Source organism: Galeopterus variegatus, unplaced genomic scaffold (assembly GCF_000696425.1).
Source record: "Galeopterus variegatus unplaced genomic scaffold, G_variegatus-3.0.2 Scaffold764, whole genome shotgun sequence".
NCBI lineage: Eukaryota > Metazoa > Chordata > Mammalia > Dermoptera > Cynocephalidae > Galeopterus > Galeopterus variegatus.
The window spans coordinates 390,994-404,908 of record NW_007726875.1 but is presented as its reverse complement, the minus strand read 5'-3'; the positions used below and the strand labels follow the sequence as shown (position 1 = coordinate 404,908).

General features: G+C 49.1%; 1 protein-coding gene across 4 annotated transcripts; it reads left to right on the top strand.

The window, feature by feature from the left end:
• Positions 1-1,868: 1,868 nt before the first annotated feature.
• On the top strand, positions 1,869-11,079 carry LOC103590084 (zinc finger protein 135). 4 transcript variants are annotated; one of them, XM_008572216.1, is made up of 5 exons: positions 1,869-1,980; positions 3,293-3,368; positions 5,288-5,414; positions 6,492-6,587; positions 8,946-11,079. In XM_008572216.1, the coding sequence occupies exons 2-5, from the start codon at positions 3,336-3,338 to the stop codon at positions 10,664-10,666; spliced, it is 1,977 nt and encodes a 658-aa protein (XP_008570438.1). In that variant the 5' UTR covers positions 1,869-1,980; positions 3,293-3,335; the 3' UTR covers positions 10,667-11,079. The 4 variants fall into 4 exon arrangements, with proteins under 4 accessions (XP_008570438.1, XP_008570439.1, XP_008570440.1 ...); XM_008572217.1 differs by lacking the exon at positions 1,869-1,980 and adding an exon at positions 2,190-2,230; XM_008572218.1 differs by lacking the exon at positions 1,869-1,980 and adding an exon at positions 2,261-2,326.
• Positions 11,080-13,915: the final 2,836 nt, after the last annotated feature.

Here is a 13,915-nt window from a genome sequence, read left to right as displayed (position 1 = left end):
ACCATGGTATTGCAAAACTAAGGTCAAGGTTTCAGATCCCCGCACTGACCAGCCGCCCAAAAAAAGTGCCCAGGCCTTTCGGAAAAAAGATTTCATCGCGATTTATAAATGTGTACATGCTGTTTGATCCAGTAAAAAGGAAGCTGAGGGAAAGACAAAAGAGTACACATTTTACGGAAGAAAAAGTTAACATAAAAAGTATTTGTTGCATTTATTTGTGGGTGAGGAGATTGAAAAATGGCATTTTAATGTATATTCTAAAGCCTTTTACTGCAGTAAAGAGTAGGCTGGCTTTCAGTATGACACTCAGAAATGTGGGACTTTATGGTCTTTGAATATACCGGACACCTTTAAAGAAAAGCCAGTAAGTTTGCCTTTGCTTTGTTTACATCAGTGCATTATGACTTTGAGCCATCCTATTTTTTCTTTCTTTTTTTTTTTTAAAGATGACCGGTAAGGGGTTCTTAACCCTTGACTTGGTGTTGTCAGCACCACGCTCACCAGTGAGCTAACCGGCCATCCCTATATGGGATCCGAACCCGTGGCCTTGGTGTTATCAACACCACACTCTCCCGAGTGAGCCACGGGCCGGCCCCAATCTATTTTTTCATAACACTGTTTCGGGGGTTTAAGAAATTTAAAGTCTTTAACATGTGTGAACCAGCCAACTCTTTTCAAGTGTCTGTGTGTGTAAAGAAAGTGTAACCAGCTAGGTTTTTTTCCCTAACATGAGAATTCTTATCGTCTTCTCTGTTGTTTTTGGAGTCAGAGTTCTTTCAGTCAAAAAAAAAAAAAAGCCTATGTCGTGAACCTTTTTCTCAGCTTCAAATCCAGCTCCCAAGCCCCTGCCTGATTGAAATCAGTCAGTCCTCTCTTAAAAGGGCAAAAGCACATAGCTCAGCCTTGGTTTTCTTAGATCATCTCCACTCATTGCTCGATGGATGTTTGATGTACATGGGTGAAAGTGAGTCCACTTCTAAAAGGGTAATAGTGAATGTCCCCACCTAGCGGCCAGGCAGGCTCTGGTGAATGTTCAGAAAATGGCAATTCAGTCAGCAAGGGCACATCAGCTTTGACTATTATGCTGCTGTTCAAATGCACAGTTTCGACAATTACATGTTAATGTAGAAAGTAGTTATAAATGTTAAAGTGTCTTGCACGTGATGTTTCCTGTGACCACATAATAAATACATCCTGGAAACTGTCCATGGCCGGATCAATGTGGCAAAGAGCAAATGGCTCCTGCATTTGGAATTTTGGTGAATATTTTTGTTTTAAAATGTGTATGTGTTTTAATCACTGCTTTGTTTTACAATAAAGTTTATGGTAAGGTTTCCAGTATGAAAGCAGCATATTCCCAGTATCCTGTTCACCGACTCTCTGCCACTCCTCAAACACACCAAGGCGTTTCCCCACCTCTGCCTCTGCAGGTCCTGTGTCCTCTGCCTGGGAGATTATACCCCAAGACCTTCCACTGCATCAGCTCAATGTCCTCCCTGACTGCCCTGTCTAAATTAACCCCCCAGTCAGTCGCCCGCTCCACAAGCGCTGGAACGACGTTCGCAATGCCCCTCATGCGGGGGGCGGGCGGCGAATATTTACGAAGCTGGGGGGGGAATGGGGGTGACCAAACTACGGGCATCAGAACTCGAACTCGTATCCACAAGAATCGGACAGGCGGGGCAGATGCATAGCGAGCCGCGCGGAGCCCTCCGGGAATTATTGTCCGACACCCGTTTGCGCAGGCGCGGCCAGGGGGCCGACGTGGCCTTGCCGGTTGACAAGGGAGTGTGGTGTGGGAGTGTTCTGGGGAAGGGAGGCGAGGCTGAGCCTGGCGGGGGTCTGGGGGCCGCACTCCAAGTGCGAGCAGGGTGCTCCGGGGCAAGGAGAAGAACGGAAGCAAGCGCGCGGTCCTCTGGGAGTTGTAGTTCGAAGCCCATCTGCGCGGTGCGGCCCTGGCCTTTGTCCTACAGTCTAGCCGTGAGTGGGGACGGAAAAGTGGCTCTGGCGGGGTCCGCGAGTCCGCGAGTCCGCGCTCAGCTCCCATGCCTTGCTGCCGCGGTTCCAAAATCCCGGACGGAACGGGGCGGGGGTGGGTGGGTGGGGGGGGAATGAGTGCGTGAAAAAAACAGTGCGCGCGCGGCCCTCTGGAAGATGTAGTCCGGCGCTCTCGTGCGCAGGCGCAGTCCCAGGTGGTGGTTGCCGTGGCCTTTGTCTAGCCGTCCCGCCGGTGAGATCTGGGAAGCCGAGGACGGGGAGGCCAAGACGGGAGGAGGTTCAGGGTCTTCCCCGGGGCCCCGGCCGGGGCGGATACCCACCCACACGCGTTTGTGTCTACTCCTTTCGCTGCTTTGGGCTTGGAGAGGGTCGCTTTGGTGGTGTTGGGGGGCGAGGCCCGGTTTTAGGGGATCTCGGGGTGCGAGAGGAGGGGCTGGGCTAGAGGTGGGGGTCCTAGCTTTGGCGGGAGGGAACGGGCGCTGCGGGCCTAGGGGGCACAGGCTCGACCCTTCAGAGACTGGAGCCAGCCTGACCTGCATGCCCCCTGACTTGGTGGAAACTCCGGGGTTGGAGGGTGGCTCCTACCACGGAGTCATCTATGAGCCTGCACCGCCCTGCATGCACTAGACGCTAAACAGATGCTCACTGAAGTGACAGCCTTCCCTCATGGCAACAATCCCCATCATATGTATAGGAGGGTACTTGAAAAAGTTCATGGACGGAACCCTGTACTGGCCAGGCACCAAAAAAAAGTTCATGGAAAAACAGAAATTAAAAGATAATATGAATCTTTCCATGAACTTTTTGAAGACTCTCGTATATTTCTGCCAGGCTCCATTTTCAGCCCATTTCATGCCTTAATTCCTATAATCCCGGCCACGGCCCCATAGGACGGGCGCTGGATCACCATCTTGTTTTATAGAAGACGGAAACTGAGGCACATCAAACGATAACAAGACGATCTGGCTTTCCGTCATAATTACGGAAATAATCACCCTGGAAGTCATCTGCCCAACTGTGGGGTGTCCCTCTTGCCCTCCCCAGCCCTCAGTTTCCCTATCTGTGGAACGGGTGGTAAATATGAGATCGTCCTTCAACAGCATATAGAATAACTCCTGGGATAACACCGAGCATACAGCAGGCGCTTGGGAAATGCCAAGCCAAGGTTCCACTGCTATTGGATTTGCTCTGGATGCTGTGCTCCAGACTCACGCAGCTGCACCCCAATCTAGGGCTTGGGGTCTCTAGTCACCACAGGGGCCCATGCAACTTCTCACATCCCCTCTCCCCACAGAACTGAAGCTGATGTTCCCGCGAAGACTCCGGAGGAGGAGGGAATGACCGCTGGGCTCCGCACCGCCAGGGCCCAGGTGAGTATCCCGCCATCCTCACACTTAGGCCTCCCAAGCCCTGACTTGGGGCGCCCTCAAGACTTGTTCTGGCCTCAGGGCCTTTGCCCTCACCCAGCCAAGAGCATGCTTTAGCCAGTTCCAAGCCTGTCCCCCGGTCTCGGTCACCTCCTCTTAAAGGACCTCCCCCGAAAAGACCTCCCCCCATGCTGTGCTGGAAAACATCGCTCATCAATCCCTGTCTGAAGCTGGGTAATTTATAATGAACACAGATTTGTTTACTCACATTTCTGGAGGTTTAGGAGTCCAAGACGAAGGCGCTAGCCGATTTGGCGGTTCAGGTTCCAAGATGGTGCCTCGAATGCAGCCTTCCTAGAGCGGAAGCTCGAGGGAAGGAGGGGCAGAGAGACAGAAGGGGTGGAACCTGCCCTGTTATAATAACATTAATCCCACCCACCGGGAAGAAACCAGCTTCTTGTGGAAATGTCAGAAATCACATGAAAGTGTAATAATCGGAAATACCCCAGGAACACCCCCGACCACACACCAACGCACAGCCTTTCTCGAGGATTGCGTTTTTACCCCAATATTTAAGTGTTAAATGAAAGACCAGAGGACTGCTGCCGGAGACCCCCCACCCGGTTTCATTTCCGCGTTCCAGCACTATCTATCGGTTCTCCTCCCCCCGCCCCCCCCCGCACCCTTTTTTTTAATTCAAGTATCATTTACTTTTTTGGACAGATAGGAATAGAGCTTCATCTTGTTTTGTTTTACGTAAATAGTACCGTGCTGGGCATGTCCCACAGTTTGGGTATTTTTCCCATCTGTAAGGTTGTCCCGCAGCTGTGCCTTTCAGTCTGCCCTTCTGGTGCTTGGCAGCAAATTTTTCTCCCAAATAGATGGCTAGTTGGCCCAGTGTGCTCACTGATTTGAAATGCTCCTGTTACCACGCTGACTTCCCACTTCTACGTGGGTCTTCATATACTTGAATTTAATTTATATAGTGAACAAATTAATAATAAAGTCACCCAGATTTAATCCTGGGACTTGCTACTTACTAGCTTTATAACTTTGGTCAAGACGCTTAATCTCTCCTGACCTCTCTACAATGGGCTCATAGCAGCACAAACCTCATGGAGCTGCTGATGAGATTAAATGTAATGAAGCACTGGCCCTGGGCCTGGCATGGGCAACCCTTAGTAATGTGGGCGATGGTTTTTTTGAGTTGGTTTTTAAATTTCCGATAACTCGTCTAGAATATATTCCAGGGTGTAGTGAGAGGTGAGGATTTAGGTAGATTTTCCCCCTAAATGGCTAAACAGTTATCACCACTATGTTTTCTGAGTGATCCTTCTCTTCCTCACTAATTTGGGCTTCTTTCTTCCTATATCAGGACGTAGTTTGAATCTGAGCTATTTGATTGAGCTCCTGTCTCCCTTCCCATTACACTTGACAGTTTTCCAGATGTCCCCCTCCCCTATTGCCCAGACACAGCTGCCAACTCTGAGGGTACCTCTGGGAAAGCATAATTCCTGGCGAGCTGAGCCCCACCACACCCATGACTGTCCCCTCCTTTTTTTTGCAGCTGGCCGGTACAGGGATAGAACCCTGGACCTTAGTGTTATCAGCACCAGTCTCTAACCAACTGAGCTAACTGGCCAACCTCCTTTCCTTTATTGTTGATTCTTTGGCACTATTTCTTATTTCAAGACTTTTCACTGGCTAAATCACAGGAAACAGGGTCATGGCCTCTTACACCCTAAGACACCCCCTCCCATCAGCAGGCCCACCAGGCCCCACAGGAAAACCTGACCCAAACCCCCAGACCCAAGAGAACTCCACCCTCCCCAGCCTGGCTGATGCCCCCATTCACTGCTGTCCCTACCAGGAGCCAGTGCCAGGTGTGGCTTGGCTGAAGACACTAGTATATGATGTTTCAGGAGCAAGTGACTTTTGAGGACGTGGTTGTGGACTTCACCCAGGAGGAGTGGGGGCAACTGGAACCCCCCCAGAGGACCCTGTACCGCGATGTGATGCTGGAGACCTTTGGGCTCCTGGTCTCTGTGGGTAAGGCCACACCATGTCCTGATGGTCTGCCCCCAGCACAGATTCTAATTCTCCTGGGTGAAAGATGAGGATAGGGCTAGGCTTTAAAACCAAATACCTGGGCTGTGTCTTGGCTTCAGGAACCGAACTGTTTTAGTGTGTGAAATATCAATCAGGATCGATATTAGCAAGCCACAGACCAGACCCAACCTGAAAACTCCTGAAGCAGAGAAGCGTGGGGTGAGGGAGACGCACTGGGTCACATGACTGCAAAGTCCCTGGGTAGACCTTTGACTCCTCCCTCTGCACCTCCATTGTAATCCATTCAAACTGCTATAACAAAATACCTTAGACATAATTAATTCATTAACAATTAATTCATAAACAATATAAATTTATTGCTCACCATTCTGGTGGCTGGAAAGCCCAAGATCAAGGTGCCAGCAAATTCAGTGTCTGCTGAGGGTCTTTTTGTCATTATGTCACTTTCTTGCTGCAACTTCACATGGTGGAAGGGGCAAGAGAGCTCCCTCAAGCCTAATCCAATTCATGAGAGTGGAGCCCCCATGATTTAATCACTTCCCAAAGGCCCCCACCTCTTAATACTATCACATTGGGTATTAGATTCCAACATAAGAATTTTGGAGGGACACCAACATTCAGACCATAGCAACCTCTTTCTGGTTCCATTCCCAGATGAACCACTCTGGAGGTGACAAGACAGCTGTCAGGGTGCCTTCTGTGGGTCTGAGACCCACAGAAAAGAGAGGGTCTATATTCTAGGCGTCTATCAAAGGTCCCAGGTCTTGGTTTGGGCACAAGGTCGCTTTCACAATGGTCATTGTTGCCAGCAGGCAGGGGAGAAAGCAGAGCTCTGTGACCAGGACTGTGTCACGTCCACCCCAGAACCAGGGTGGGATCAAGGACTGAGAATAGGGGAATAGAGTCCCCAAAGAACATCAGGGTCTGATACTCTGCTGCAGCCACTTGGAGGCTCCAGCCACTTGGGACCTGCAGGACTAAAGGTATAGTGTAGGTAGAGGGTCAGAGAGGGTCCTGGGATACAAACGCTCACCCTGTGGATCTCCTCCTGAGCAGGACATTGGTTTCCGAAGCCGGATGTCATCTCCCTGCTGGAGCAGGAGGCAGAACCGTGGGCAGTGGACTCCAACATTCCCCAAGGCGTGGGTCCAGGTGAGGCAGGAGCCCTGAAGGGCCAGGAGGAGCCCGTCCACCTCCCATCCAGGTTTCCCTCTGTGTCTGCTCTCTAATTCTTCACAGCAAGTTGACATCTCAGTCTTTTAGTGAAGGTTCACCAAGCACCCATTTTGGTATGAGTGAGACCAAATTCCTGTCTTCACTGCATTTATATTCTTAGTTGGAGGGCTGGGGGGCCCACACAATAAATAGATAAAATAATAATAACAATGAATGTTGATTACAGATTGTGATGATGGCTAAGAAGATGAAAGTCGGTGACGAGGTAGAAACCAGGTTGCGGGGGCCAGCCCGGTGGCGCACTGCTACAGTGTGCCGCTTGGGAGCGCGGTGGCGCTCCCGCCGAGGGTTCGGATCCCACATACAGACCGGCCGCTCACTGGCTGAGCGAGGTACGGGCACAACACCGAGGGTTGCGATCCCGTTGCCGGTCCCGGTCCGGTACGGGCATGACACTGAGGGTTGCGATCCGTTGCCGGTCATGAAAAAAGACAAAAAGGAAAAAAAAAAAAAAAAGAAAGAAACCAGGTTGCGGGTGGGAGGGCTTTAGCAAAGAGGTGAGGGATAGCCTCTCCAAGGAGGAAACATGTGAGCTGGAGCCTGAGTTATGAGAGAGTATAAGACAGCAGCATTCCAGGCAGAGGGAACAAGTGCAAAGGCCCTGGAGTGATGCATCACTTGGCTCTTGCTGCATAACACTTCAACCTCAGTGGTGTAAACCAAAGAATCACTTATGACTCATGCATCTGTGGGTAGTAGGTCCAGACTGGGCTCTGCCTGTAGGCTGGCTGGGTGGTTCTGCTGTTGGGACCAGCAGGCAACTCTAGGAAGTGGGGGCATCCCTGCCCCCTGACCAGCAGTTTCTTGCTGGCATCAGGCCCTCATCCTGTTCGAACAGTGGCCCATCCCCAGGTTCCAAAAGGGATGGCCAGTGGAGGTGGGGGTCACAAAAGGATCTCCCAGCCTCAGTAACAGTCAGCCCTCACCCAGTGTATTAGCTTCCTGTTGTTCCTGCTGTAACAAATTACCACAAACTTAGAAGCTTAAAGCAAAGCAAATTATTTTATAGTTCTGGGGATCAGAAGACTAAAATGGATCTAGTTGGGCTATAATCAGGGTGTCAGCAGGGTAGTGTTCCTGCTGGAGGCTCAAGGGAAGCATCCGTTTCTTTGCATATTCTAACTTTTAGAGGTTGCCCACATTCCTTGGCTCACGGCCTCATCCATCTTCAAAGTCAGCAATGGCTGATCAGCTCACATCATGTCACTCTGATCTAACCCTCCTGCTTCTCTCTTCCACATTTAAGGACCCTGTGATTACACTGGGCCCACCCAGATAATTCAGGATAATCTCTCCATCTTGATGTCAGATGATCAGCAATCCTAGTTCCTCCCTGCCATGTAAGATAACAGCATATTCACAGGTTCTGGGGTTTAGGACATGGACATCTTTGGGAACCACGATTTTGCCAGCCACAACTGGTTTTACCTTTTTTTTTTTTAACTTTTCACTGGAGTATGACATACTATGGGAAAGGTGCCACATCACTCCTCTAGGCCATACCCTGAAGCCATGGCTGTGCCAAAAGGGCTGAGTACCAGGGCAAAAAGGCAGTCTGCCAGGAAGAAGGAGGAGCATTTGGTAACTGTTGATTCAGTATGTCTATTGAGCTGTCGCTGTGAGCTGTGGGTACATTGGTGGCCAAGGTGGACAGAAGTTCCTGCCCTTGGGGGATCCCAGTTAGTGAGGCAGATAAAATAAATCAGATCAAAGTCTTGTAACACAGGTCATTTATTCATCCTCCCAGTGATGGCTGTTGCAGCTATTTCCAGTTTTGGGGAGCTGATAGTTTTCTTTACATCTGGGGTCAGATGGTACGACAACGATATGCCACCAAGAAGAAACTGGATCTCAGCGATGGGAGGGCTGGGCTGAGTTGTCCTTCCCAACTTGGTGGCTTTTCCCCCATTGCCACCTGGCATTGTGGGGGCTGCTTTAGTCAGTGCACAGCTGTTGCATTGCTCCTTCCAAGCCTGGTGCATCGGTGGACATTTTCCCTGAATGTTTCCTCAGCATTGTCTCCCCACCCTCCTTCTCTGTGTTCCCTTGCAAACTCCTTCCATAACCCTTATACCAGCCTCATCCTGGTTATGCTCTCTGTTTCCTCTCCCTTCTCCTGCTCCTTTCCTGGTTTGCAAAACTATTTTTAAATGGTCGAAACTACTTGTGCCTTAAACCGTTCAAAATCATCAGTTTTGTTCCCCCCACCCACCACAAACTCTTTTTACCCTGGAGCAGGGATTAAGGGACATTGCAAGTTTTCATTTCTTTCAGACTTGGAAACCACACCTGAAAACAAATTGTCAGCTCCAAAGCAAGTCATCACTGAAGAAATATCCAACAGCGTTGTCCTGGTAGAAAGGTTCTTGTGGGATGGTCTGTGGTTCTCCAAGGGTGAGGACACCAAGGGCCAATGTGAATGGAGCTGTGAGAGCCCAGGGAGTCGTGTGGTGCAGGCAGCCACCACACCTCTGAAGACATCCACTCAGGAGCAGCGGCAGGGGAATGAGTTTGTAGAAAACTTGCATTTGAACCCCAGTCTCCCAAATCAACTAATGACTCCCGTAAGACGGGGCCCTCACACGGAGGGAACACATAGAAAGAGGGAAAAGCCAGACTCAAATGCTCAACAGAAATCCTGTGCAAAAGAGAAACCCTACAAATGTGAGGAGTGTGGAAAGGCCTTTAGTCACAGCTCAGCACTCATTGAACACCACCGCACACACACAGGTGAGAGACCTTATGAATGTCATGAATGCAGGAAAGGTTTCCGGAACAGCTCAGCACTTACCAAACACCAGAGAATCCACACTGGGGAGAAACCCTATAAATGCACTCAGTGTGGGAGGACTTTCAATCAAATTGCCCCACTGATCCAGCACCAGAGAACTCACACAGGCGAGAAGCCCTATGAGTGCAGCGAATGTGGGAAGTCCTTCAGTTTTAGGTCCTCCTTCAGTCAACATGAGCGGACTCACACAGGTGAGAAGCCCTATGAGTGCAGCGAGTGTGGGAAAGCTTTCCGGCAGAGTATCCACCTCACCCAGCACCTGCGGATCCACACTGGGGAGAAACCCTACCAGTGTGGAGAGTGCGGCAAGGCCTTCAGCCACAGCTCATCCCTGACCAAACACCAGCGAATCCACACTGGAGAGAAGCCCTATGAGTGCCACCAGTGCGGAAAAGCCTTCACCCAGATCACGCCACTGATTCAGCATCAAAGAACACACACAGGGGAGAAACCTTACGAGTGCAACGAGTGTGGGAAAGCCTTCAGCCAGAGTACACTCCTGACTGAGCACCGGAGGATTCACACAGGAGAGAAGCCCTATGGATGCAATGAGTGTGGGAAAACCTTCAGCCACAGCTCCTCGCTCAGCCAGCATGAGCGGACGCACACAGGAGAGAAGCCCTACGAGTGCAGTCAGTGTGGGAAGGCCTTCCGGCAGAGCACACACCTCACTCAGCACCAGAGAATCCACACAGGGGAGAAACCCTATGAGTGTAGCGACTGCGGCAAGGCCTTCAGCCACAGCTCATCACTGACCAAACATCAGCGAATCCACACTGGGGAGAAGCCCTATGAATGTAATGAGTGTGGCAGAGCCTTCAGCCAACTTGCTCCCCTCATTCAGCATCAGAGGATCCACACAGGAGAGAAGCCCTATGAGTGCACTGAGTGTGGCAGAGCCTTCAGCCAGAGCTCCCTTCTCATAGAACACCAGAGGATCCACACAAAGGAAAAGCCCTATGGGTGCAATGAATGTGGGAAATCCTTCAGTCACAGCTCATCGCTCAGCCAGCATGAAAGGACACACACTGGGGAAAAGCCCTATGAATGTCAGGATTGTGGAAAGACCTTCAGGCAGAGCACTCATCTCACTCAGCACCGGAGGATCCACACAGGAGAGAAGCCGTATGAGTGCAGGGACTGTGGGAAGGCCTTTACACACAGCTCCTCCCTCACCAAGCACCAGAGAACTCATACTGGCTAGACCCACTCCACGTGTGCTGGGGACGTAGGAAAGCCTTAAGCCATATAGCTCACCCCTTTCTAGATGTGAGAAACACCACCAACATATTTATACACAGGCCCTCACACATAACACACTCCTCAGACACCCTCAGAGAATTCACACTGACAGAAAAGACTGGGACTACTGAGCTCTAGTCATCCATCCCCAGATCCAAACAGTAGGGAAGTGTGGAGATAATCAGCATTGAGGACCTTCAACCTTGAGTGCCCATTAGTGCTACATTACAGTGCCTACACAAGAGAAATGGAACAAAGGGGGTGGATCTGGGGATAGTCTCTGTCCAAGGATTCAGCATATTCTAAACCAGAGATTTTCAAAGTGGCGAGGAACCCAGCAAATGCCTTTCATATAAAAACCAATTGAACTCAAAATTTGCCTTTATTGCACATTACATTCTTGGGGAGGGGGAGTGCTTATGAATAGTACAAGTTGACTCTAATATTCTCCAAAAAACAATATGGCAGGGCCGGCCCGGTGGCGCACTGCTACAGTGTGCCGCTTGGGAAGCGCGGTGGCGCTCCTGCCGAGGGTTCAGATCCCACATACAGACCAGTTCCCGCTCACTGGCTGAGCGAGGTGTGGGGGCGACACCGAGGATTGTGATCCCAATGCCGGTCCCGGTCCGGTACGGGCGCGACACTGAGGGTTGCAATCCGTTGCCGGTCCCGAAAAAAGACAAAAAGAAAAAAAAAAAAAAAACAATATGGCAGACCTTTCCACAGATGAAAGTGGCATCTTTATGGAATCACCATGGATACTTGACTATCTCGGTACAATGCTTTCTGATTTGTATATAAATTGTTTGATCATTGTATGTGGCTGCCAGTCCCACAGATTTGAATTTTATATGACTAAAAGTATCAGTGTACTATAAACAGATTTTGAAGTAGTTATTCTCTGCATTATTTTGCTGTAAATTAACCTTTGTATGCAATGGGATCCAAAAGCTTTATATGGGAAGACTCCAAATGGAAAGCCACTTCTGTGGAGTCTCACAGACTCTCAGATGGCTTTTGCTGCTCTGTTCTCACTATAAATTTCTCTACAGGGCTCACAGGCATTTGGAACACAGGTGTTGCTGTTTTACAAAAAGGGAGATTTTCTATTTGTTATGCCATCATCTCATGAGCAATGGCTTCATGGTGGATCCTTCTGTTTTGCAAGATCTATCTCTTTTGGGAAATGTAAAAGTTAATCGTCTCTTGAACTGTTTTTTCATTGATTCATCATCCTGCTTAGTAAGCTTTTGCTTTTATACAATTTAACTGGAAGGCCCATAGTACTTCACTGTTCCCTGAATCCACAAATAACAGTCTTCCTGACAGTCACAGCCTTTAAACAGTGACTTGCCACCTTCATTAGAAATCGCATTGGCTGGTTTTGTTCTCAGCCATCAATTACGGTTTTATCAGTCAGTTTGATTTTCCTAATCATAATACTGGGGTATGAGTTACCAGTTAACTTGAAATTTCTCTTTTGGAGGGACCATGTTGCAAATAGTCTTCCAATACTGTTCTTCAGTGCCCTTGTGGAATGTCTTTTTTAGTAATTAACATGTCATTTAAAAGCCACTTAAGAAAGTCAGAATAAATAGTGGAGAGCAGCACTGTCCAATTGAAACAATGCAAGCCACATTGGTAACTCAATATTCTAGTAGTCCCATTTGAAAAGCAAGAAGGAGGGATGGCCGGTTAGCTCACTTGGGAGAGTGTGGTGCTGACAACACCAAGTCAAGAGTTAAAATCCCATTACCGGTCATCCTTAAAAGAAAAAAATGAAAGGAAGAAACAGGTGAAATTAATACTTCCCCTACATATCCCCAAAATTACCGTTTTGACATGTCAGTATAAAAAATTATTAATGAGATGCTTTGCATGCTTTCTGTGTACATCTTTGAAATCCAGTGTGCATTCTACACTTGCAGCACTTCTCAATTATACTGTACCTACATTTCAAGTGCTCAGTCAACACATGTAGCCAGCCGGTAGCTGTATTGGACAAGGGTCAGTAGCCATGGTCCTTCGGTCATCTGTTTTGTCCTCCCTCCCTTTCCCTGTGCTTCTATCCTTGTGTAACTTCTTATCCTCAAGGAAACCAGGTGTGCTCTGAAGATGAGTTTCTTAAAGAAAATGGCATGACAAACTGCTAAATCCATGTAGAAATATGTAATGCTGGTTGTGCAGATTTCAGGCTCTCTAGGATATTATGCTTATCATAGAACATGACAGGAAAGATGTTAAGGCTCTTCTGTTCCAATTCAGTTCAGTGAAAAGGTAACCCAGCCACTTGCTCTTTTGCAGTCCTATGAAAATGCTAGATCAGTGCCATCACCAAGAAACAGTCATGTGAGCTCCTGTCTTCCCACTCGGCCCCTCCTCATTGGACCTCCTGTGATGATACAAATGGAACACAGCAAGGAGTTGGGGACCACAAAGAGGTGCCCGCAGTGTCTCTTCTACCCTAAACCAGGGAAAGAGATGAGATTCCCCTCCCTGATGTGCCACACCAGTGAAGGGAAGTTGCGGGAGTGACCCAAGGTCAGAAAAACCACAAGGGCAAATATACTCCCAACACTAGAGGACCTGGCTTACTTGAACAGTTATGTTTTACTTAAAGGCACAAAAGTAAAAGATCAGCTGGGGAAACTGAAGGGCATGAATGCAGGTTAAACTGAGGAATGAGGGAGTCCTGAATCTAGGTCGGAAAAGGCCACACAGCTTCCATTTGTTCACTGGAACACTTGTGTTGGGAGCCCTGAGACACCATATAAGAAGCGCAGCTACCCTGAAGCCACCATGCTGTGAGGATGCCCCAGCCACAGAGGCTGCGTTGAGGGGCTCCAGTCAGCAGTCCTAGTCTTCAAATCCTCCCTGCCTCGCCAGGCATGTAAGTGAGCAGGTCTTCAGATGACTCCAGCCTCTCAGCTTCCGAGGTACTACAGCCTTTAAGGCCCCAAACATGGTAGAACCTACATAAACCATCTCTTTTTTTGCCCTTTCCAAATTACTGACCCACTGAATCTGTGAGCAAAACAAAACAGTTTCATTATAAGTTCTAAGGTGTTTTTTTAAACAGCAATAGTAACTAATACACTCTTGGAGAGGATCTTTTTTAATATAAATACAATTGGGGGTCGGCCCGGTGGCGCACTGGATAGTGCGCCGCTTGGGAAGCACAGCGGCGCTCCCGTCCGAGGGTTCGGATCCC